Source organism: Eumetopias jubatus, unplaced genomic scaffold (genome assembly GCF_037043125.1).
Source record: "Eumetopias jubatus isolate StellerSeaLion01/CBP00866 unplaced genomic scaffold, mEumJub1_p1.0 scaffold_15, whole genome shotgun sequence".
Classification (NCBI taxonomy): domain Eukaryota; kingdom Metazoa; phylum Chordata; class Mammalia; order Carnivora; family Otariidae; genus Eumetopias; species Eumetopias jubatus.
In genome coordinates, this window is record NW_028274821.1 from 90,932,243 (window position 1) to 90,957,345 (window position 25,103).

At 47.1% G+C, this 25,103-nt stretch overlaps 1 protein-coding gene across 4 annotated transcripts; it reads right to left on the reverse strand.

Annotated features, from left to right (window-relative positions):
• Positions 1-1,713: 1,713 nt before the first annotated feature.
• TTF1 (transcription termination factor 1) lies at positions 1,714-24,398 on the reverse strand. Of its 4 annotated transcripts, none has more exons than XM_028090483.2 (12): positions 24,336-24,398; positions 22,783-23,813; positions 21,280-21,506; positions 19,571-19,756; positions 18,358-18,436; positions 14,733-14,863; positions 12,250-12,484; positions 9,806-9,895; positions 9,481-9,546; positions 5,647-5,732; positions 4,576-4,747; positions 1,714-1,968 (listed from the first exon to the last, which is right to left on the reverse strand). In XM_028090483.2, the coding sequence occupies exons 2-12, from the start codon at positions 23,793-23,795 to the stop codon at positions 1,848-1,850; spliced, it is 2,406 nt and encodes an 801-aa protein (XP_027946284.2). In that variant the 5' UTR covers positions 23,796-23,813; positions 24,336-24,398; the 3' UTR covers positions 1,714-1,847. The 4 variants fall into 4 exon arrangements, with proteins under 4 accessions (XP_027946284.2, XP_027946285.2, XP_027946287.2 ...); XM_028090484.2 differs by having other exon boundaries at positions 22,783-23,802; positions 24,336-24,358; XM_028090486.2 differs by lacking the exon at positions 4,576-4,747.
• Positions 24,399-25,103: the final 705 nt, after the last annotated feature.

Genomic DNA, 25,103 nt, shown 5'->3' on the forward strand with positions numbered 1-25,103 from the left:
TGAATGGAGATCACAAGTAGGCAGATGCTTTCCTTTTTCAAAATTTTGTTAAGTCATCTCTTCCCCCAACATGGGGCTCAAACTCACAACCCCGAGATCAAGAATGCACGCTCTACAGACTGCACCAGCCAGGCATCCCCCGGCAGATGCATTTTTCAGCCTGGAGTTCGGGGGAGAATCTGACCTGTAACCATGCAACTGGAAGCCGTCGGTGTGTCAAGGTTATTCCAAGGCCCTGAGGATGTGAAGAGAGGCCTCAACAGTCCTGAGGACCATGGACATTTAGAAGTTGGGTGCAGTGGGAGGAGCACAGAGGAAAGCGCCCATTCCACACTTGTACTAATACGTACATATTGCATATATATATATATATATTTTAAGATTTTATTTATTTGACAGAGAGAGACACAGCAAGAGAGGGAACACAAGCAGGAGAAGTGGGAGAGGGAGAAGCAGGCTTCCCGCTGAGCAGGGAGCCTGATGTGGGGCTCGATCCCAGGACCCTGGGATCATGACCCGAGCCGAAGGCAGACGCTTAACGACTGAGCCACCCAGGCGCCCTACATATATATTTAAAGATGGGTGATTTGGGAGCATGTTTATGGTGACGATGATCCAGAACAGGAGAGACTGACACGTTAGGAGAGGGATCAGCAAAAGATCAAAATCTTCGAGACAACGTAAGGGGCAGACTGCGGGGCTCAGGTGCAGGGCGAGGCTTCGGGCAGGAGGAATGAGTGCAAATGGAGGCAGGATTGCCTGGTTGGTGGAGGGATGAGGGAGTTGACGTCCGCCGCCTTCAACTTGCTCAGTGAATCATGTAAAGGGCAGAAGAAGGGTGTGGAGGGTTGAAGGCATAATGGCTGATGTGCCGAAAGAACAGCAAATGTATCAGCGAATCAAAGTAGATCCTCTGGTGACGCTGTGTCTGTTTGAGGCTGACAAGCATTAAAGTGAAACCAGCCCAGTTTTTTTCCCCCCCAAGATTTTATTTATTAGAGAGCAAGTGAGCACAAGCAGGGGGTAGGGGCAGAGGGAGAAGCAGGCTTCCCGCTGAGCAGGGAGCCCAATGCGGGGCTCGAACCCAGGACCCTGGGATCATGACCCGAGCCAAAGGCAGATGCTTCACCAACTGAGCCACCCAAGCACCCAGCTGTGTGGTTTTCTTCCAGAAATAGTTAACCTCTTAGGTGCAGGGAGGAGGAAGATGGGAGGGCTCACCCAGGCTTGGCGTCTTGAACGGGAAAGTGCCACCAAGGGAGAAGACACAGAGCAGAGGGTGTTCAGAAGAGAGAAACAATAAAAACAGACTCGGTGACAGCTTGGTCAGGCTATGAGCCAACTCGCGGACAAATGCACCATTTGATGAGGCCAGGGAATTAGGAATGGCGGGTATTTCAGGAGCTGAACTGGAAATGGTGTTCAGCAAGCTCTGGATTGTGTCGCCTGCAAGTCTGCCCGGTTCCCTCTGGCATCTTCAGCTCCTGCTGTGCTGACTGTGTGTGGTCAACAACTGTGGAACTGAAAGTGGCCTGGAGAATCGAGGTCTTGGTCTGATTATGACGCTCATGTCCCACCACCCCTCTGCCGCGGTCTTGGATCTCTCTGCTGGGGAATGAGGTCCACAAATGAAGTTTAGCAGCTGAAAAGCATGCCTATTGAAAAGTGCAAATGACCAGAACTGGGGCAGAAACTCAAACTGTACACAGGCAAGACTGTTCAAAACAATTTTATTTGTTCCTCCGTCTTGTTTCTTGTGAGACAGGTGAGTTCACGCGCTCTCTCCGGGTCGGCTCTTCCTCCTTCACGTCCTCCCAAGTACAGACTGTATACACCTTTTCCCCTTTTCAGACTCTAAATTGGGGTCGTCCGCTTGACAGCGCAGCCCTCACCTTCGTGGAGCTGACAAGCCCGCCTCTCGAAGGCGGCTTGCCTGTCCTCCTCGAGCCACAGGGGTCTCTGGACAGCCTGCAGAGCCCAAAGCAAACTCAGTTTCCCCACACAATCTTCTCTTTTCCTGGACCTGCACTTGACGCACTTGACATATACAGTCTACTACCCTACCTGTCTTTTTCTTCCACAGTCCAGGACTCTTAGATATAAAAACAGTGTTTGGCAAAGGCTAACATTTGTACAGTGCACTTTTTTTTTTTGAGGGGCAAGGCATGGAGATATTGATGAGAAAAAGTTACAAAAATAGAACTTGTACAAAAAGTACACAAGTTTATTGGGCAAGATTCACAGCACAGGCAATTACCCACTGTCAACATACATCTGTGGGTTGCTTCCTCAGAGTGCCCTTCACCCCCTCTGCTAATGGGACTCTGATTTTTCCACTGGGGTATTTACCTTCTCAGCCACTCCAGGCGTGCTGTGCCAAATCCCAGCTCCAGAGCAGAGCCCAGACTGGCTGAACACAGTCCTATCTTCCTGGCTCCAGTGATGGTTCAGAGCCGGGCACAGGCTCTACTTTGGGCACTGGGAGCAAAACCCAGGACTTAAGCAAGAGCAATTGGAAGAGACCTTTTTTTCTTCCTCTGAAGGGGGAGCAGGTCTGCTGAAGCATGTGACTATGGGAAGGGGCCCATGTGTGTGTACAGAAGATGAAGTGGACAATGGCAAAGGGGGAGCAGAAAATCCGCCAGAAACCCCATCTTTGGTGACCACAAGTAGCTGCGTCAGTCCTTACTTGGACTTTCAGTCTTGAGAGTTCCCGGATTCCTTAGATCCATGTGGCCATTTCCCGGCACTTGCAAATCCAGAGTTCTACCCTATAAATTCACAATCCCACTGCCCCGAGAGAAACACTGTCGACATTTTAGGTTTAATTTCTCCCACACGTTTTAATGCATCCACGTACATACCACTTCCTTTATTTTCTTACTTTGACAAAACTGAAAATACTCTTCTGAAATATTTTAGTTGATAATATTGTTTACATTTTTTTATGTTGACCCAAACTATCATAATCATTTTTAACTATTGGATAATATTCTATTCTAGGAATATACCATAATTTAACAGATTCCCATTAAGGAACATTCATATTTTTGTCTGCTTTTCAAATTATGAATGTGCCATTCTTATACATGAGTTCTTTTATTTCTGGAAAGCGAAACCACTTTATCTCTATAAGTGAAATTGCTGGATCATAAAATACATTCTTAAGGCTTTGATGTATTTCAGCGGATTGTCCTCCAAAAGGAACTTTCATTCCCGTCAGCATGGGGACAGGTATGTTCGATGGATAGGAGGTGACGAAAGGTAAAATACCTGCTAAAAAGAAATATCCACTTGTTTGCTGCATATTTACTGAGTGTCTCTCATGCGTACAACACTGTGACAGGTGCTGAGGATATACTGGTGACCAGCCTCCTAGACCTGTCTCTGTATTCTTCCTTCTCCAAGTATGGCAGCTTTGGAAAAATGTCTAGCTTTGTGGGTGAATTAACTGACAGCGCACACATCATGATGTGAGATAAATGGCATCAGAGAGAACGCTCAGGAGACGGTGGAGTCCAGTCTTGGCACAGACAGTGACATCGTTGCACGGGGCGTTGCTCACCCACACCTTCCTTCCATGTTCATGTGTGGCCAGGAGCCTGGAACGCTCATGCCCCTTGCAGGGCAGCGGGGGCCACAGTTACCCAGGGCTCGGGAAGTCAGCCTTTCCGTGTGCGCTCTCAATCCTATTAACAATTTTGTAACCTAAATCCCTACATTAAATCCTTCTCTGTGTGAAACACCTAGAGTGGTTTTGCTTTCCTAATTTGATGGAATAGCCCAACATGTAAATTATCCTTGAAATTCTGTGAGGTGTGAGCTGTGCCTTAGACCCACATGGCATCTTTCCATACATCTAACAGAGCCAGATTTCTCTGGAAGCAGTGGAAGAGACTGCTGGGTTTTTGTCTTGGATTTCGTTTTTTTTCCCAGCTGGAACACCAGATGAACTCAGTGACTGCCTTTGAGAACGCATCTTGTATGCAAAATACGTATCCTTAAACACCTGACTCCTTCAGGAAGATGAGATCCGCACACGGAGGCAGGTACATGCAAATGGAAGCCAGGCTGAGAGACCAGCAGATCCACGGCCCCCTGCGAATGCTTATCTAGAACTCACATACCCTGGGCACACAGAGTGACAACTGGGAAAACAGAAAGCAAACTGGCACGCGTGCCTGACTACAACGGTCAGGGTTCCCATTTTTGGGGAGTGTGCGTGTGGTGAAATCCACAATGAAATGTTCACGGGGTGGGACTCTCCCTTCTGCTGCGAGAGGGACTTGAGACACTGCTGTTCTACAGAAACTGCCAACTGGGCTTATCTTCAATGGTCCAGCGATAGCAAATCAACTCTGGATGCTCCTCTTTCTTTGCGCGCGCACACACACTAGAGTCTGAATGGGTGAATTGCTTTGGGAGGCTCCATAATACGAAGTAGCGTAGACGTCCCCTTCCTTTGGCCATGGCCCCTTCTCTACTAAACATCAGTACTGAAAGCAGCGTCTCTGCCCCATGCACAAAAATACGACCAAACCTGGAGAGGAGGCCAGACACAGCACTGTCCCCTACCTCTTCTCCCCGCCTTCTCCCTCACTGTCGTCATGATAGAAGATGTCTCTGAACCGGAAGGCCTGCCTGGGGGTCGCGGGACTCTGGATTTCGGTGCCTGTTTTCTCCACCTTCTTCTCTAACTTTTCCTTAAGCAGAGGCAGGGTGGTCTCGTAAAGGTAGTCTATAATCTCTAAAGAAAAGAAATGTAATTTTGACATCATTTGTACAAAGCCTCCTTCCCAAGGTCAAAGGGCAGAGGGCACGGATGTGGGTGGCCCACTGCTGCCATTACTGTGTGCAGTGGTCCTGTTCTAACTGGTTTACTTGTATTCACCAGTCTCCCAGAATCCTAGGAGGAGGGCATTACTGTCAGCCCATTATTCAAATGAGGAAACCGAGGCCAAGAGGCATTATGAATCATGGCCAAGATCATGGAATTTGTAGGGGCAAACGTAGTCAGGATTCAAACCCAGGCAGTGCTACTTGCTAGGTGTCAGCAGTAGTCATCACACAGTCCAGGGCAAAGCATCACCCAAACTCGTGGTTCACGAATGCTGGTGCTGGGCAGACCGCTTGAGGCTCTCCTTGAGTCTTTTAGAGAAAATCTAGCCTCCGGACGCAGCCTGGAGATTAGGATTCGGTATGTACGGGATGCGGTCCAGGTATGTATGTGTTCAACAAGTTCCCCCAGAGGACTCTGATGATCTGAGTTTGGGAATACCGAAACCACCCACAAATGGCTGCAGAGAAGGAACTGGGCATCTTAGGTTTGTTCTGGAACTGTGTGTGCACGCGTGTGCACGTCAGTGTGTGGCGTGTGTGCACATGATGGCGATCCAGGAGCACTCAGTTATTTACCGAGTGCTGGCCACGCACCAAGCACCCTGCTGACCATGGTTCATCTGTCTATTATCTCATTTAGAACTTCCGAAAGTCCTGTCAGGTGGGGATGAGCAGGTGATAATCTCTCCCATTCTACAACCAAAGAAACCGAGACTCCCAGAGTTAAGTTATGCATCCGAGGTCACACTCCCAGCACGTGGCACCACCTGCTGTGTTCTCAACAATTTAAATATTAGAAATACTGACCTGGAAAAGTCTTCTTCTGCCAAAAGGGAACACAGGTAGCTTTCAGCTTATAAAATTTAGTTTGAACATAGGACGGAGGAACATCACTTTAGAAAGGAAAAGATAAAAAAAAGTTAGCATCAGTTTAAAAAACCGGTCTTTTCACTACTGTGTATGAAGTACGCCAACTCAGGAATCTACAGATATCAGTAACTTTCTTAATCCTGAACAGGAAACCACGGTGTCCACAAATGTGTGACAAAAATAAGACACATATGAAAAAGCTATGGTTCATTTGGGTAAAAAGAACACACACAAAAGAAAAAAAGTGAAAAGCACAAGACAGAGCCTGTTTAAGTTACAATACTAACATAAGCTGATGCTTACCTTGTACTTGGCCCTGCCCTACGGGCTTCCTTTCTAGCCACAAACAATCCACACAGCTGCTCTATGAGGAGCTACCACTCTTGTGCCTCATTCTGGAGATGGGGAAACTGAGGCACAGAGAAGTGGCCCAAGATCTTACAGCTAATAAGGGGTAGAGCTGGGACTTCAACTGGGTGGTCTGACCCCAAAACCCACACTCTTCACCACTTCACTTAGGATAAATGCGTATTTGTCACAATCCAAAGGCAGATGTCCCCTCATTTTTTATTTTGCAAAGCTAAATAAAGCAAGATGTTCATGATGTTTTGGTGAGTCAAATATATTTTCAATTTACAGTAAGTAGGACAGACACACCCAAATCTTATTGTTTTTTTAAAGTGAAAATCCCTAACTTCACTTCCTGGCCACTTTTTCTTAGATGATAAAAGCAGGACTTATTTCAATCATTAGCTAACCTAGTAGTTAAAATAATTAGTGTGAATATGTTTACTCTTACTGGGTTCTTCTTCACAGCAACCACTAGCTAGGTGCTCACTGTGCGTCCGTACTGAGCTATGTGTCCTCCACGCCCGATCTCCTTAGTCCTCGTTATGGTCCTATTAAACCACTTTGTGGATGAAGAAACTGAGGCTCAGACACAAGTTAGGGAACAACGTGCCCAAGGACGGCCAAATAATGAGTACCAGGAGTCAACACCGGGTCAGTCTGACCGTAAAGGCCAAGTTCTAAGGCCCCCATGCCTTCCAACTCTTCCTGCAGTGTCGTGAGTCCTGTGGGGCGTGCTGCAGACGCAAGCTAGGGTTTGGAGAAGTCACAATAATGGATCTGGACATTTTCTTTTCTTTTTTTTTTAAGACTTTATTATTTATTTATTTGACAGAGAGAGAGAGAGAGACAGCAAGAGCAGGAACACAAGCAGGGGGAGTGGGAGAGGGAGAGGCAGGCTCCCCGCCGAGCAGGGAGCCCGATACGGGGCTTGATCCCAGGACCCTGGGATCACGACCTGAGCCGAAGACAGACGCTTAATGACTGAGCCACCGAGGCGCCCCTGGATCTGGACATTTTCAAACCAAGTAGGCATTACATCTCATTAGGTGGACATGCTTTCTTGACATCCTGCCTAAATAATTCACACAAGGGAGACTTTAAGACTCCGAAGAAACTGAACTTCTGAATTTATTATTTTTCACTGTTTTAGTTATTAAAACTTGACAATGTACGATTTCAAACAGTATTTGACTAGATACCATAATCTCCGTTTCATGAGATTTATCAATCTTAAGTGAAACAATGTGTTCTTAAATATATTATTTTACTTAAAACCATTAAAAGCCCATTTTAATTTAAGAACTTGTGACCTGAAGCAATGTCACAAAATATACAAACATTTACTGGAAAAGTCCAATTTTTCAAAAATTGGACTTCTCTCTTTGTCAAATAAATAAACTTTGCTATTACAAAGGGAGGGCTTTGCAGCCATGGGTGCTTCTCAAGATGGGAGTTGGTGGGTCCAGAGCAAGGTCCCCTCTTTCAAAGTACCTGCCACCCTCATCTCTCAGGGACCCATGATTCTGAGCAGTGGGTACCCCACCTCTCACTCAGGTCACCTGGAAAAGGGAAGGGTTTGGAACCATGAGCATGTCTGGGTCATGACAAACGTCCCATTCTCCAAGTTACAAAAACCAAACTGATTGTTCTTTGTTCCTTGTCCATGATCCCAAGGTGCAAATAACCACCAGAACCAGTTTAAACCCTTCCTCATGGATCAAGGATGGCGTCACACTTTTGGAAAGTCAGCCAGGGGGCAGCCGCCCTGCCCCACCGTCCATCTTCCAAAACTAAAAGCCAAACAACCCCCAACACCCCGCTTCTGAGAGCCCCCCAATCCCCACACCCACACCTCTCAATGATCTGCTCTGCTCACAGGGACCGTGCTTTGCGAGCAATGAATTCAGATACTGAAAGTGGTGGCCTCTGTCTTCGGTAGCAGGGAGGGATTCAAAATGTAAGGATGCGACACAGCAAAGACACGGCAAAAGCAAAAGGAGGTAGCTCACAAACAGGAAAGTTCAACCTCACCCCCCGGGGATGAGAGATGCAAATGAAGCTGCACCGAAAGCACCAAGTACCGGGGGTGCTTAAAGAGGAACAGGATCTTTACATGGTCTCAAAATATCTCCCACGGCCCCTTCTTATCCCCAAGAGAACTGGTACTTCATACAGTGGGGGAACGCAGCAGATGCCACTGGAGCCAAAGGATCAAAATCAGAATCATGGGCCTCACAATGTAGCATCACCTGTGTCATAATCCTGCCTAAAGTACAAGACCCGACCACCAGGAAGCACTGGACAAACTCCAACGGAGGGTCATTCTCCAAACAAACGGCCTGTGCTCGCCCACATTTTCAACGGCATCAAAGACAAAGGCAGAAGAGCTTTACTGATCAGAAGCCAGTGAGGAGACAGGACAGACAGACAGACAGACAGGAGCTGGAGTGGAGCTGGACTGGATGGTAAATCGGGGGGAAATGCTATAAAGGACATTCCTGGGATGAGACGTGTGGGTGGCTTAGTTGATTGAGTGTCTGCCTTCAGCTCAGGTCATGATCCCAGGGTCCTGGGATCGAGTCCAGCGTCGGGCTCCCTGCTCAGTGGGGAGCCTGCTTCTCCCTCTCCTACCCCCCCAGTTGTGCTCTCTGACAAACAAATAAAATCTTAAAAAAAAAAAAAGGGCTTTAGTGGGGTAATTTGAATGTAAGCTGTGTTTTATTTTTTAAAGATTTTATTTATTTATTTGAGAGAGAGAAAGACAGCGAGAGAGGGAACACAAGCAGGGGGAGCGGGAGAGGGAGAAGCAGGCTTCCTGCAGAGCAGGGAGCCCGATGCGGGGCTCGATCCCAGGACCCTGGGGATCATGACCTGAGCCGAAGGCAGACGTTTAACGACTGAGCCACCCAGGCGCCCTGAATGTGAGCTGTGTTTTAGAGCACAGCGCTGTACCGGCGTCTGATGTCCCGAATTTGGTCATTGCACTGTGATTATGCAGGATGATGTTCTTGTTTAGGGCATGCTGCCCGCCACTAATCCTCAAGTGGTTAAGGGAAACTACTCTATTCCCTTGGAATCGGGAGCAGGAGAGGGAGGGCGGATGGTAAGCAAACGTGGCAAACTTAAGAATTTATGATTTGGGGCAAAGGGTATGCGGGGTCTCTACCAGTCATTCAACCTGTTAGCTCCCTGAAGCTCTCTCAGGAGACTTTGCACACACTTCACTCACCCTTCCTACGTGTCTTTAGTGAGGGGTGAGGTGGAGGGAGGGTCCGATTGGCCCACAGCACCCAGAGCAGAGGCTCCAAATACACAGGTGCACGGGGCAGCCTACACGCGAATCCGCTCAAATCTCAGACGGTCACTCCTGAGGCCATCTCTTACCTTTTCATCAGCCTCACACTGAATACACAGCCTTACCCTATGGCGCTAGCAAGGTCTTCCCAATCTATCTCGTTAGTGTCCTCCACGTTTACCTCATACAATCTACAAGAAAAAATAAACACGAAGTTTTCAAGCACAAATCAGCACAACGGACGCCTTCTCAGATTCACACATGTGAAAAGCTTGGCGGCACCAGAACGTTCACCCCCATCCCAGTTCCCTCAGGCCCAGAGAAGTTGGCATGCCAGCCCAAAGTTAGCCCAAGGTCATTAGCCATGTCACCGCGGATTCTGCTGCTCAACATCTACTCTTTGGCCAGAGAGAGAAACAGTTCCAACAGCATCGCTTTCTATTTCTCTACCTTTCAATGAGGTTGATTTTGGCCTGCAGAGCATTAACTCCGCGGTACACATCCCGACCATTCGTCATCCTCTTGGTTAGGATTTCCGTCCTGTGTTCGAAGAAACAAAGAATGTACTTTAAGACTTTCAGGGGTAAAGTTTGCACGGTGATTTCCTGCCCTGTTCTCACCTACATCACACCCCTACTGAGAACTAATTTCTAACTTGTGTGACTCATCACTGCTAACATTTACCACCAGGGAGTACGCCCATTTTTTTTTTAAAGTGGGAAATGATAAATGAAACAACAGAAAGGTGGTACCTGGGTGGCTCAGTCATTAAGCATCTGCCTTTGGCTCAGGTCATGATCCCAGGGTCCTGGGATCGAGCCCCACATCGGGCTCCCTGCTCGGCGGGAAGCCTGCTTGTCCCCCTCCCACTCCCCCTGCTTGTGTTCCCTCTCTCACTGGGTCTCTCTCTGTCAAATAAATAAACAAAATCTTAAAAAAAAAAAGAAAGTTGATGGTAACTGAAACTGGATGAGGGATACAAGTTCTAAATTTGTGTGTGTGATGAAATTTCTGTAATACAAAGTTATAAAAAGAAGAGAATAAGCCCTTTAGCAGGTATTAAATGAAGCTGTAAACTCTATTTTTGATTGTTTAGAAAACAGAGGGTACGTTGGGACAGAGGGACCAGCTGTTGGAACACGGAGGGAGACTTACTACAGTCATAAATGACTCCTCTGAGGCCCACAGCTAATGGCTGAAGGGAAGGGTGACTGGAGCTCCTAACGAGAGCAGCAACCCAGCTAAAAATATTTTTTAAGTACTCATCGCAAATAGCAAAGTTTGTCATGATCTGACGGACAGATCGCTAGCTGTTACATTTCTGGATAAGGGGGACCCATGATACACAGGCGAGGAAGCTGTTCATACCAGCAGTCAACTGTGTTCGTTCAAAATGCATCCTCTGGGGCGCCTGTGGGGTGCAGTCAGTTAAGCACCCGACTCTTGGTTTCGGCTCAAGTCGTGATCTCAGGGTCGTGAGATCAAGCTCAGGATGGAGCCTGCTTTGGACTCTCCCTCACTCTCCCTCTGACCCCCCACCATGTTCTCTAATAAACAAACCTTTAGGAAAAAAAATAAACTGCATCATCTGTGGTCATTTCAATTTACATGAAGGAAATCTACATTCAGGTTTTCAGTTTCTTGCTTTTCTCTTCAAGTTAAAAAGCAGTCTCTCTTACACGTTAACCAAATTATACCGATCCTGAGGTACGGCTACTCTGCAGCATTTCCCTCTTTAAATACTGACCAGTGTTTAACAAACACTCCTTCTTTCAGTGTAAACTATAGGGGAAGAAAGGCCTCTGGTTCCTCCATGTTATATGCTTCATTCCCCAAAACATTATCTGTTCTGTGGAGTTTATGTCCCTGACTATAGTCTTCTATGAAAATAAACAAATAATTCTACAGCAGAATTGTAAGGTAACAATAAATGGTGTAATTTAAGAGTCTGCTTTTAATATAAAATATACCTACTCTGGATCTCACTCTTATTTGACACTGATGATGACCACACTCCTTTGCGCATGACGTGTGGGTCGTGAGCTGCGGGACCACCACTCCAAGGGGTCCTGTAGCAGCTGAACACCCAGCTCAGAGACCCTCCAGGGCTCGGAAAAGCCACATCAGGCAAAGAATGCGCAGCGAGATCAGGACTGAAAATGCTTCTGTGTGACTAGCGTGTCTCCAGAAGTTCTATGGTGAGGGGCGCCTGGGTGGCTCAGTCGTTAAGCGTCTGCCTTCGGCTCAGGTCATGATCCCAGAGTCCTGGGATCGAGCCCTGCATCGGGGTCCCTGCTCGGTGGGAAGCCTGCTTCTCCCTCTCCCACTCCCCCTGCTTGTGTTTCCTCTCTCGCTGTGTCTCTCTCTGTCAAATAAATAAAATCTTAAAAAAAAAAATGTTCTACGGTGAATACAGCTGCCTCGCGTTAGTGAGAAGAGAGGAGCCCCCGGACAAGACAGGCTCCTGGGAAGGGCAAGCTCCTGCACATCACCGTGCTTGTGATCTCTCTCCCAAAGGGGAATTTTGTGTTTTTTTTTATGTTGCAAAGAGAGAACTGTTTTGTTTTACTAAAGCCTTAGAAAGGGACAGAGTGAAGAAACCAGAAGTCAATATTCAGTATTAAAAAGGTTCCAGTTCCTTTGGAGGAAACCACACAATGAATCAGGGTTAGGTAGGTGCTATCTAAGTGCTAACTTAGATCGGATGTTGATACCGAAGTGGCTGGAACAGCTGGCCCGAGATGATCATTTTTGACACGGAAGGCTTTGCACACGGTACTTACACAGGTCTCTTTCCTAACCCCACTCATCTACCCACTCCAGTGACGTGTGTGGTACGGGGAGGGGGAGGGAAATATCTTGTTGAAATTTATGTAAGAAACCTTAAAACTTACCACTTACTTTTACACTGCATCCAATTTCTGGTTTCTACTTTGGCTTCTACTTCTACCCAAGATATGCCCTTATAGAGTTTTTCCCTAACAATAGACAGGCAGCCTTCAGGGTTTTCTTGGAGTTTAGAATCCACCTCTTTTAACTCATGGGGAGACATTTTCTTTAGAATCACTTCTTCAACGGCCTTGATTAGTTTCTGGGTTTCCGTCTTACTCCAAGCACCATGATTTCTTGCTGTAGACACAAAAGGATGATCTTATAGTTGCTAATCTATTTGCTTTCAAGCACAATATAAAAAACAAAATGACAGTGATGGATACATGTCATTACACACTTGTCCAAACCCACAGCACATATACCACTAAAGGTGAGCCCTAATGTGAACTATGGACCCTGGAAGATGATGGATGTGCCAGTGTAGGATCACGGACTGTAACAAAGGTCCCACTCTGGGGGGGCGGGGGGGATACTGACAATGGCAGAGGCTATATGTCGGGGCAGGGTGCATATGGGAAATCTCTATACTTCCCTTTCAATTTTATTGTGAACTTCAAGCTGCTCTAAAAAATAAAGTCTTAAGGGACATCTGGGTGGCTCAGTCAGTTAAGCGTCCAACTCATGATTTTGGTTCAGGTCATGATCTCAGGGTCATGAGATCCAGTCCTGCGTTGGGCTCTGCACTGAGTGTGGAGTCTGCTTGAGATTCTCTCTCTCCCTCTCCCTCTGCTCCTCCCCACCATTTGCCCACACGCTCTCTCTCTCAAAAAAAAAAAAAAAAAAATAAAGCCTTGGGATGCCTGGGTGGCTCAATTGGTTGGGCGTCTGCCTTTGGCTCAGGTCATGATTCCAGGGTCCTGGGATTGAGACCCGCATTGGGCTCCCTGCTCGGCGGGCAGCCTGCTTCTCCCTCTCCCTCTGCCTGCTGCTCCCCCCTGCTAATGTTCTCTATCTCTCTGTGTATCAAATAAAAAATAAATAAATAAATAAATAAAGCCTTAAAAAAAAAAAAGGATGAACCAGGCACTTTTCAGAAGACAAGAGGGCAACATCTTGATTACACAGACATACAAACCATCAAACATAGCTACATGCAAATTAAAATGAACCACTTCTTTTTAAGAATCAATGACAGGGCGCCTGCGTAGCTCAGTTGGTTAAGAGTCTGCTTTTGGATTTGGCTCAGGTCCTGATCTCGTGGCTTGTGAGATAGAGCCCTACCTCAGGCTCTACGCTCAGCGGGAGTCTACTTGGATATTCTCTCTCCCTGCCCCACCCCCTTTGTGCTCCCCCATACTCTCTCTCAAATAAATAAATCTCAAAAAAAAAACAAAAACAAAAACCAAAAACCAATACCAGAAAAGTCCTTCCTTAAAGCAATGTATGTTTTTTAACTCCAAAAGTACGTTGTTCTTCTCGTTTCTGACAGTAATGTCTCTTGTATGAAACTGGGAGGTTCTCAAACACTTGATGGGGACAAAATAACCGAGTGACTTCACGTGCATCTGTAACTCTCCCCAGGAACTCCCCATGTGGCACTGAGCTGCAATGGGACCTCTGGCCTCGATGACAAAGACACCTGAACCTCAAGCTGGCCTCTGAGGGGGGCATCAACCATCTATGGGTCATCCTCATCTAGATGGTGACGGTCAGGTTAAGTAAGAGGCCTCAAACCGGGAGCCTACAAAATGTCTTCGGTTTGGCCCACAGCGTGATGATGTTACTTTTCCTCAACAATTTAGATGAATATTTAAAAATCGAGAGTTCCAAAGGAAAAAAACCAATACCTAGATTAAACCCCCAACCCCCCCGCGAAAAGCAGACTTCTGCTTTACTTCCTGGAAACCAGAAGAACCAGCCACACTGAGTCCCCACATGGCGCCAGTGGCTGGACATGGGGGCACAGAAGGCAGGGCTCCTGGGCACGCCAGGGCCATGGATGCCCAGCCGCTCTGCCCCACGTGCTGCTCTGCCATGTGACCCAGCACGGCATCCCCGTGCTGACAGTAACGTCGCCTGTGAGTTTCTTGAAGCAACTGGGGATTTTATAATGCAAGGAATATACCCAGGAAAATTTTCCTTTTTAGGAAAAAGGAGAAAAAGACACAGGAGGTTTTGGAAAAGTCCCTGCCTAACGGGCCGACTGAACTGCACCCCAGCCCCTTGCAGCCTCTGCTGTCCTCTGGTGGGGGAACCTCCTCCGCCCAGGCTCTGCTCCCCGCCAGCTTCCTAGGGTACGTATGGGTCAGGCTGGTGCTGAGAACTGCACTGAAAGTGAGGGACCTCAGGTGCGGCCGAAATCGGTCTTGTGAATAAAGGCCCCGTGGTTTCACAAACACGTGGGAGGAAATGCAATGAATCAGTACAGAGAATGGCTCAAAAACATGACAGCTCTCACAGAAGACAGGCTGGCAAGGAGGCCTGCACCAGGCAGTGGGGGGCTCATCCGTTCACCCGGGGTGGGGCACCAGAGACCAACACTTACGACTGCTGATCTGGGAGAACTTCAAGGCAACGGAGAGGCTGCTTCGAGCCACCATCTCGCCAATCTTTTTCCAGTCGTTCCCATGCAGGGAATGGTAGATCTTTAACTTCTCCATGTCTCCTTTGCTATACCTGAAAGGGAAAATGTGTTACGATTCCCAATTAAGTACAAGATTAAAAACCCTATTATCACTGCAGTTTGCCATAGTCCTGGGAAAAGGTGCCAGGGCAGGCTGGTGCGGTCACATCCTGTCCCAGCATCTCGACTGTGGTCACCCTATAAATCAGTCACTGCAGTCCCAGGCCAGGGGCCTGGCTCGGTTACACAGGGGCTAGAGCAAATAACTAGGTCAGGTTATTCCTATCCAAACCCTAAAGGCTTTGCACTGCACGCACAAAACACCACCTCCCCCATGTGCCCTAGAGTTCAGCCCCACTGGCCCCTCTTGTAGGCCTTTTTCCCCTCAGAGCCTCTGTGCTGCAGTGGAAATGGCCTTCTTCCACCCACCTGGACGGCTCCTGCAAACCCTGCAGGTGGCCCATCGTCAGCGAGGCTGATACCTGAGGGTCCAGTGCCCCGCTGCTCTCCCCCAGAGAAAACTGTGCCCATTTCACGGCACACCCCCACAGACGGGCAGTTGGACATCAAGGGGTCCCCTTGTTTACCCGTCCCTGCCTCTAGACCAGCGCCATCCAACAGAAATGTAATATGAACCATACACGTCATCTAAACCTTGTAGTGATCACGTGAAAATGAATTTTATTTCATTTGAATGAACTTAATAAAATATTTGACTTAACCCACTATATTAAAAAACGCAACCATTTCAACACGCAGTCAGGATCTGCAAGTGTTAATGAGGTAATTTACGTTCTTTCCTTCTAACTCCAGCATGTGCATCACTCTTATGGCGCCTCTCTACTTGGACTAAATGTATTTCAAGTGCTCCCTGGCCCCGTGAGGCTGGTGGCCACCATGACGGACAGCACGGCTCTGGAGGATACATCCTACAAGGGCTCGGATCCTGTTGGTTTTTCTACACCATGGTATCCGCAATGCTTGATAGACAACATTCAATAAATACGTGACAAATGACTTCACACAAATGCACATTTAAAGAATATACAGTGCATTCATTCCACATAAAAACAAATATACTAAAGAAAAGAATCAAAAAAACACTAAGTGGATTTGGAGATTAAACACAAGTGTTTAAGTGAAGGGAAAGCAATCCTTAGGGCATTCTAGAATTCCTTAATACAGGGGGCGGGGAATGGTGGTTTATGTTACTACTAACTCAACACAAGAGAAGCCCTAGCAAAATACTACCCATTCCTGATGACAGTGATCCAGAATTACTTCCAACAGTAAGAGCCTAGCACTCTCAGAAGGTCATCTACAAATGCAGAGCGTCGTGAGTAGAGACCTGTAATCCTTCACTGCTAAGAATCATGCTCTCTAGCAGTTTCCTTCTCAAGGCAATCAGGGTCTTTCTGAGATTATTTGCTTTTTAATATTTTATTTATTTGTCTAGAGAGAGAGAGAGAGAGAGAATGCACGAGCACAAGCAGGGGGAGTGGCAGGCAGAGGGAGAGGAAGCAGGCTCCCTGCTGAGCAAGGAGCCCGATGCGGGGCTCGATCCCAGGACACCAGGATCAAGACCTGAGACGAAGGCAGACGCTTAAGTGACTGAGCCACCCAGGCGTCCCTCTTTCTGAGATTTAAAACAACTTAAGGGTACCCCTGAAGCGAAAGGAGGACATCAGAGAAAAAGTGAGTGCATAACAATGAGGAAACAGGTGTATTGACCTCTGACATCCCCCAGAGCCTCAAAATTCTTTGATGTTTGGCTTTCTGTGGTTTTTTTCAGTTAAGAATTCCTTAAGATAGAAAAAAATATATTCTAGGGCGCCTGGGTGGCTCAGTAGTTAAGCGTCTGCCTTCGGCTCAGGTCATGATCCCAGGGTCCTGGGATCAAGGCCCACATCGGGCTCCCTGCTCAGCGGGAAGCCTGTTTCTCCCTCTCCCACTCCCCCTGCTTGTGTTCCTGCTCTTGCTGTCTCTCTGTGTCAAATAAATAAATAAAATCTTTAAAAAAAAAAAGAAAAAATATATTCTAAAGGCAAATGGTTACCACAACACAAATCATGTGGTGCAAACAAACGAATGAACTTTTTTATTGGAATGACAGACTTGGCTTATTCTAAAACTTTCATTCCCACACTTTTGTCACAGGTAGAAAAATGTCACCTCAGCTGCCACCATTCATTTGCCAAAAGCTATCTTTCAAGTCCCACTTAACATGTTATCTTTAGTGCACTTCCTTAAAGCTCTGTCCACAGATGCCCAACCCCGGGGCTTAGGAAAAAGGGGAAGGTGGGTATTAGTTTGTGGGCAACCTTTTCCTCTGCTGAAGGTTTATTTCTCTTGGTCAAGAGTTAAGAAACCAAGGTCAGGGGCGTCTGGGTGGCTCAGTCATTAAGCATCTGCCTTCAGCTCAGGTCATGGTCCCGGGGTCCTGGGATCGAGCCCCGCATTGTGCTCCCTGCTCAGCGGGAAGCCTGCTTCTCCCTCTCCCACTCCCCCTGCTTGTGTTACCACTCTCACTGTGTCTCTCTCTGTCAAACAAATAAATAAAATCTTAAAACAAAACACAAAACAAAAAGAACCTCACCAAGGTCATATCAGTGTTTGCAGGTCAAGAGAATACACATATGTTGGTTTAAAATCATGCAGCTAACTGGAAGGCAACTGGCCCTGTCAGATTTACTAAATCTGCCTCCCCGAGTGAGATCGAATAGCTGGTCCGCTGGGCCCTGAGAGGGAGGGGCTTACACCTTCCTGCCTATCCCTCTGGCCTGGAGCAGAGCGCTTACCCAGAGCCGACCCCTGATCTATGCTGGTTTTATCTGGAATGTTGGGAACAAAATATAGTTGGGTATTTTGTTTGGGGAAAGACGGAGAATGACCATCACTACAGGACACTCTGCATTGTCACTAATGACCCGCTCCTACGTGACCTCCTGTTAGTGCTTACCCCACCTTCAAACAGTCACTGAAAACCCAAAGAATTGGGCTGAGGGCTGAAGGGAACGTCGCATTGAAGAGGAACGTTTGAGGGGCGCCCAGTGGCTCAGTCAGTGCCTTCAGCCCAGGTCGTGATCCCCGGGTCCTGGGATCGAGCCCCGTGGCAGGCCCCCTGCTCAGCTGGGAGTCTGCTTCTACCTTCCCTCCCCGCTCGTGCCTCTCTCACTATCTCTGTCTCTCTCTCTCAAAGAAATAAAATCTTAAAAAACAAAACAAAACAAAAGGAACGTCTGGGTACACAGGGAGCTCACAAATTACCAGAGAGCAAAGAAAACTTCATGAGTAACATAAGAGAGGCCCGGCACGCTGAGGACTAAGCATAAAGAAAGGCCAAGGATTTAGAAAGGGGAAGATCACAAACGTTTACTCAAGAGGCAGAAACCGAAATGAGCTTTGAAGACATACCACTGACAACAAATACACAGTCCACTTTTCACACACACAAAAAATCTTCAGTTTACCTCTCATCTGTTGTGGACATTCTAATTTATACTATCACAAAAACATTCTGTCTCAAGCTGCTAAGACTTTTTCTTACCTGCCTTTATAATTGTTGACATCAAACATCTTCTTTGCTCGATAGTAGACGAGTTTCCAGGGCCGGGCAATGCCCTTTCCTAAAGTCAGAAGACAGGCAGTCAGAGGGGCCCACGGGGCATGGCTTGAAATGGAGTCACAATTGGAAAGGGAACCCAGCATGGCTCCTGTTAACACCACTACCCTAGATCCTGTGTCAGGCTGGGATTTCATACATCCCATACAAAATCACCAGTTTCCTTGGAGAGCTCTAAAAACTACACGCTTAGTAAGTCAAGGCTCCAGCTTCTGGTCTACTACATTCGAGGGAAAAAGCCCTTACAAAGCAAAGTAATGCTAACAAAATTTGAATGAAGAGGAAAGCATGCTAAGGTGGGGGACACATGCCAACGGTTCTCCATAAGATTAACAGAAGAGCTCTCTCAATGAGCAAGCTTGGCTTGCTTCCCCACTCTGAGGATGAAACAGTCCCTCGACAGGGACCCCCTAGCCTATTTCCCCTTGCACACTCCAGAGAACACCTAAGAAATCATCCTCTTTAAATTCACGGATTTTTTTCAGTCCGAGCCTGTGTTGCTTCATGACTTTCTCACTTTCCAAGTACAGCTGCAGGAGGAGAGTTCCAGAGACGAAGCACAGAGAAGGCTGTACCTGGAAAACTTAGAAGACCCTGGTGCACGTAAGAATGTGCTTTGGGGCACCTGGGTGGTGCAGCTGGTCAAGCGTCCAAATCTTGATTTCAGCTCAGGTCATGTCTCAGGGTCGTGAGATTGAGCCTGGTGTCGGGCTCTGTGCTGGGCATGGAGCCTGCTTGAGGTTCTCTCTCCCTCTGGCCCTCCCCCTGTGCTCTCTCTCTCTAATAAATCAATAAAATCTTAAAAAAAAAAGTGCTTTGTGCAGCATATGCAAAATAACACATAACAAAGAATAAATAAAGAGAAAGCAAAATGATACCTATTACCAAGTAGGAAAGCTAGAAGTTGATCAGGTCACTTTTTATAAAATCTGTAAAAGCACTATACTTGGGAGACACAAACACATTCCAAATCCCCAAAAGTATAGGCCGGCAGCAAGAATGCTAGTAGCCATGGCAGCGGGTAACATGCACCGAACGCACTGAATGGGCCAGGCGCTGAGCTAAATACTTACCGTGGGTTCTCCCTTTAGGGTTGGAAGGCTGTGGATGGTCAAAGAGTAAACAGTTTTAAACTTACCAATGTGCAATCTAAATGCATATTTTCTTTTTAAGTCGGTGATCGCAGATTTCTCCTCTGGGTATCTGTCTGTGTACAGCAGTTTGTCTGCACTCTCAATTCCTGTCAGGGATAGAAATTCTTGCACGTTTTTCTCTAACTGCTTGTTTTCCTTTACAGAAAACTTGCCAAATCTAATAGCGACACCTAGGATTTGGGCGGGGAGAAAAAATATGTATTGTCAATAAGGAAGAAAAGCAAACCTACCATCTGGTCTTCAAGTTACAACAGTGGCTGCCAGCTTCCCCCCGCTGGGAACAGCCCCAGCGATGCACTTGTACTTGCCGTTAGCTCCCCTGCTGTGCATGCCCCATCCCCCCAACTTCACTTCCCTTAGAATTCAGTTCAAGCCACTCTTCTCCCAAAGTCTTCCCTGGTCACCCCCTTCCAAAGTGACCTTCCCCATTTATCGCTCAACTTTTGAAAGTAGTTTTTTTATATTAAAAAGGAATATATGTTCATTAAAAATTCAAGCAGTATGGAAATAAACCTTCTAAAAGAAGCCTCCCCTTTGCTCTCTTCTGCCTCACCCCCCCCTCCCCCCACCAAGGCAATGCTGTGAATTGGCAAGAACTCAAACATTCACATATCTTTTCTATGCATACGTATGTGGGGTGGGGGAGCAATGGCCTCATGCTTTACATTCTAGTCCTCTTTGTAACTCAAAGCAACCAAGTTTTATTACGTACTGACGATCTTACATACTATGTTTTTCTATTGTTAGACTTCAAGAGTATCTTTTATAAAATATAGTCATAAACATTCCCGCAGAAAATACACAAATAGAATGGGACCATCCTATAGATACTGCTCTATGAATTATATTGTTCTTAATTTGGCTATTTTTCAAAACTAATCTCTTGGGGTGCCTGGGTGGCTCAGTCGGTTAAGCAGCTGCCTTCGGCTCAGGTCATGATCCCAGGGTCCTGGGATCGAGCCCCGCGTTGGGCTCCCTGCTCCTCGGCAAGCCTGCTTCTCCCTCTTCCTCTGGCTCTCCCCCTGCTTGTGAACTCTCTCTCTCTTTCTCTGCCAAATAGATAAATGAAATCTTTAAAAAAATAAAAAATAAAAAAAATAAAACTAATCTCTTCTCCACGATTAACTCCCTAAGGCCCCGTATTTTGCTTTTCGCAGGGACCAGAGGTACTGGATCTCACATGGCCACTCAGTAAATATCGCTCGTTTGTAGCACACAGCCTTAAATGTGTAGTTTCCTCTTCAATTCCATAAGCTTTCTGGGAGGTTCTTGTAACACAGTGAAATCAAGAAGGAGACTGTGTTGGGTCTCCTGTGAAACCAAGGCCGTTACAACCAGCTTAGCCTCCACTTACTATCTTGGGGGAAGAAGCTACAGCTCATCAGAGTTGACAATACTGGCTATTTTCATTTTATTTTATTCCTGCATCCTCCCCAAGGGCTCAGCCACTTAGCCGCCGCCTCCTCTCCTTCCACGCCTCCCCTACCAGAAGCTAGGTGGAGAAGAGCAAAACCAGGGCTCTTCATTTTGCTAATTTTATGACTCAGACAACAATTCTGGAAGGAGGAGAAGCTGAAGGCACCTAGAGGATGCTTCCTGTGAATCTAGAAATCTGCACTGCTCACAGAACAAAGGCAGGGGCTCGTTAGGCGGACAGGAAAGTTCGACAAATATTAAAGTGCCACCAGCTCACCCTGTGCTTTAAATTCCTTAAACCGCCCCAAGTCATCCCGGTACATTCGCTTGATTGTGGTGGCAGCCCTTTCCTTGATGTCCGGAATGAACTCTTGGAGCTGCCTCACAGCCGAGTCTAAATCCACATCTGAGTCACCCGAATCTCTGGAGTCTTCCGATAAATATCTTGTTTCAGAATCTTTGGCCAATTCCAAATGTCTTTCCTCTTCATTTGTAGGTTCTAACCTGCAGGGAAAATTGAGTTAACTCACATTAACCTGTCACTTGCCCTGGTGGCTTTCCAGTTCTTTTCTTAAAATGATCCTCACTTAGACTAGGCCGGCGTTAAAGCTAGGAGGGACGTTGGAGCTGATTCAGTCTGTGATGTGTGGACTGAGGGAATTTGACTAATGTATGCATACACCTCAGAGGCGGCCTACAAGGGACCCGTGTGGCCCAAAGCCCAATTTCCAGCACATGTTATTTCTTGTGTCACTACTTCTCAAGTTTTCTGGTTTTAGATACTGACCTCCTAATGGGCTAAGCCCTGTTCTGCCCCATGGACCCTCAAGACACTCCCCTCCCACCCTTCCAAGGATTTCAATTTTGTGATAATGGTTACTAATTAATTAAATCAATGTAACAATGGCCACATTCCCCCCCCCTTTGCTTAGTTTTCTATGCATCTGTCACTAATTCATCCCCAAACTCTCTGCCAGATGTCCAAATCCCCTCTTACTGTGGTCAATCCTAACAGCTAACCTCTCAGGCAGGAAACTTAAAAAAACAAATTATATCCATTAGTTCGAGGGAAGGGTCAGCAGCTTTCAGAGGGCCCACAGCCCAGTACAAGTTCAAAACCACAGCCCTCGACATGCCTGCCTCATATCAGTATTACCCCTGATGAGAGGAGGTGAGTGGGCCCCTCTTATCGATACCACCTAGAGTGGCATCCTCTCCCACTGAACTTCTTAGTGAAACTATTTTAGGCCAGGACAACCTAACAAATGTAAAGTCCTAGGAACTGAGATAAAGTGGTTTTAAAAACTGCTGTATTAAAAAAAAAAAAAGAAAGCTGTGTTTATTACATCAGCACAGTTGACTTACACAATAATTATATAAATAATGACGTCTACACTTCTACTAGGGAGAACCCTAATTCAAGGTTTTTCCTGCTCTGTAAAAATTCTAAGTATTTAGAATTTTTCTTTCTTTCTACGTATACGCATATAGACAAACAAAGGTAACTTGGGGAGTCTTAAAATGCCCTTTTAAACTTATTCACAGAATTTCAGGGCTGGAATAGTTTTTAGTAAAAATCTGATCTAACTGCTTTATTTTATATATGATGAAAGGAAACTTCCTGCCAAGTTACTCGGTTACATGTATGCATCGTTGTGTACAATTAGCGATCTGTCTCTCTGATCTCTGCCATTTACGACAGGCGCGCTTGATAAAGAGGTCACAGGCAGAATTCACACAGAGGACATACACACCAGAAAACATGCCACTGCCACATTACCTCTGCACCTCTTCCAAACAGGCCTGGGTTTTCTCCTCCTGTGGCCTGGGTTTCGCTCTTTCTTCAATCAGGGCACCATTACCTTCCAGTGAATCAGGGTGTGTGTCCTCAAATCTCTCTGCGGGCACTGAAAAATCACCCCCAGGAGCTACGGGACTTTCAAGAGAAGACCTTCGCTTCCTTTTCTTAGACTTTTTCTTTACACGGCCGGCTTCCTTACTGCCTTCTGCAGTCCCGACCTCACCAACCCCTTGCCATCCTTCAGAGTACACGCTCTCTAGACTCTCAGGCCCAGGCAATGCCTCAAGTTCCTGATGATGTGCAATTTTTCTCTTTTTTTTCTTAGACTTTTTTTTATTGCCCGATGCTGGTAGTTGTGGAATTCCACCTCCTGGGCCCACAGAAAGCAGGGTTTCCTGCTTGTGTGGTTCTGACTTGGGCAGAGCGAGGCTTGCACGCAAGCTCTCCTGCTCAGCATCCCAGGAGGCCACTTTCCTCCGATGTTTTCTGCTCTTTGTCTCCCTAACTTTACGATGCAGCTCTTCTGACTCGTTTTTATGTGACTTAGGAACTGAATGCAGTTCGTCTGCTTCAGGCTCTTTTGCTGGCTTCTGTTCCTGGCTCATGTCAAGATACACGACATCGACATCCCTCCTAAAATTCTTTGGTGTGTTCTCGATATTTTCTTTATCCACCAAGACATACACCACACCTGTTTCCTCATCCATCTCTGAAGCCCTATGTTTTTTCTTTTTATTCTTTTTGGGTACAGAAGTGGCCTTTTTTGTCTCACCACCAATTTCTGATTTTTTCAAAGGGGAAGGAAGAAGATGCTGGCAATCCTTTCTTTTTTTCTTACTCTTGGTTACGTGAGACGGCTCGCTTGCCAGGGGGGAGTCTCTGACACTTTCATGGGGATGCCTCAAATGTCCTTCTTTATATACAGAGTACTTTTTCTTTTTCTTGTCAAAAACTGGAGTGTGAATTTCCAGTCTGCTGGATTCTCCTTCCATTCTATTCCTGTGGGGAAACTTGACAACAATGGTTTATTTTGGCGAAGCATTTTAAACATCACCCTCAGAAGAGAAAAAAAAATCACAGAAAAACGAGACTGCATAACAAATGACAAGGCTGGAGTCACGATTATAAATTTAATATTACTCTAAATGCACAGGGGGCCCACTGTAATTTACTGTTTGGTCACGCTGCCCTTACGATACGGTAAAAAAATAGTTAACGGAGAACAGTGCCCAGCACGATCAGGCCTTGTTCCCCTCCAGCCTCGTCGTTTGCCTCTCCCGTCCAACTCTGGGCTCTAGCCACACACCGCCTTTTTCTGGGTTCCTCAAACATGCCCCAATCCTTTCCTTGGCTCAAGGTCTTACAGCATACAATTTCCTCTTTCTAGAAGGCTCTCTGCTGCCTCCCCACCCTGGAGACCTCCGCCAAAGGCGGCCTCTGCGAGGCGAAGGCACCACCACCCACCGCTGGACTCCACGCGCGCATCAAAAAAACCCCAACAACCGAAAAGCCGAAAAGCGCTTTCAACCTACCGCCCAAAGCGCCGCCACCTTTCTTCCAATCCGGAAATGCTGCGGTGGGGGAAGCGGAAGTACCGTGCGTCGCTTCCGGCCCCGCCTCGGCGTCACGCTGCCAAGGCAACACGCCCGCCGCCGCGATTGGACGCAGGCGTAGTAGCCCATGGGGTTCGTCCCGGGGGTCCTCCGGGAGTGGGGGGAGGGTGGGGTAGAGCGTGATCCCAAAACTGAGAGAGGGCGCAGAAGTCCCCGCCTGGCCTCCTAGCTCGCGCGTGCGCGCCACTTAGCCACGTTTTTGCGGAGCTCTGTTCTAGTCCAGGAGTGAAGCAGCCGGTGAGGTCCCGGACCTGAGGAAGACATAACGCATCAACCAAGATCATGTCAGGTTATCCTGCAAGGAAGGGAAAAAAGGGAAACAGTACTGTGTTGGAGAATGAGCGCAGACAGCGAGTGCCACTGTAGATGGAAGGGCAGGCTCTTCGAGGAGTAATATTTGAGCTGAGTTGTAAACGAAGACGGCGAGCAGAAATCTAGATGGAAGATTGTTCCAGGCTGGAAGCAAGGGCCGAGGACATGCACTTGGTCGCTCGAGGAACTGGAAGCCGGCCAGGGCCGCTGGAGCGGAGTGAATACAGGGGAGGGTGGTAGACGGTGAAGGCAGAGGTGGGCAGAGGCTGCTGGGTTAAGCTTACGGGAAGCTAGAAGGAGCCTTGTGTTCCAATCCAACCGTTGCAACTGCGCCCTGAAGAAACTTGGCCTATGATTCAAAGTCAACCTTTTAAG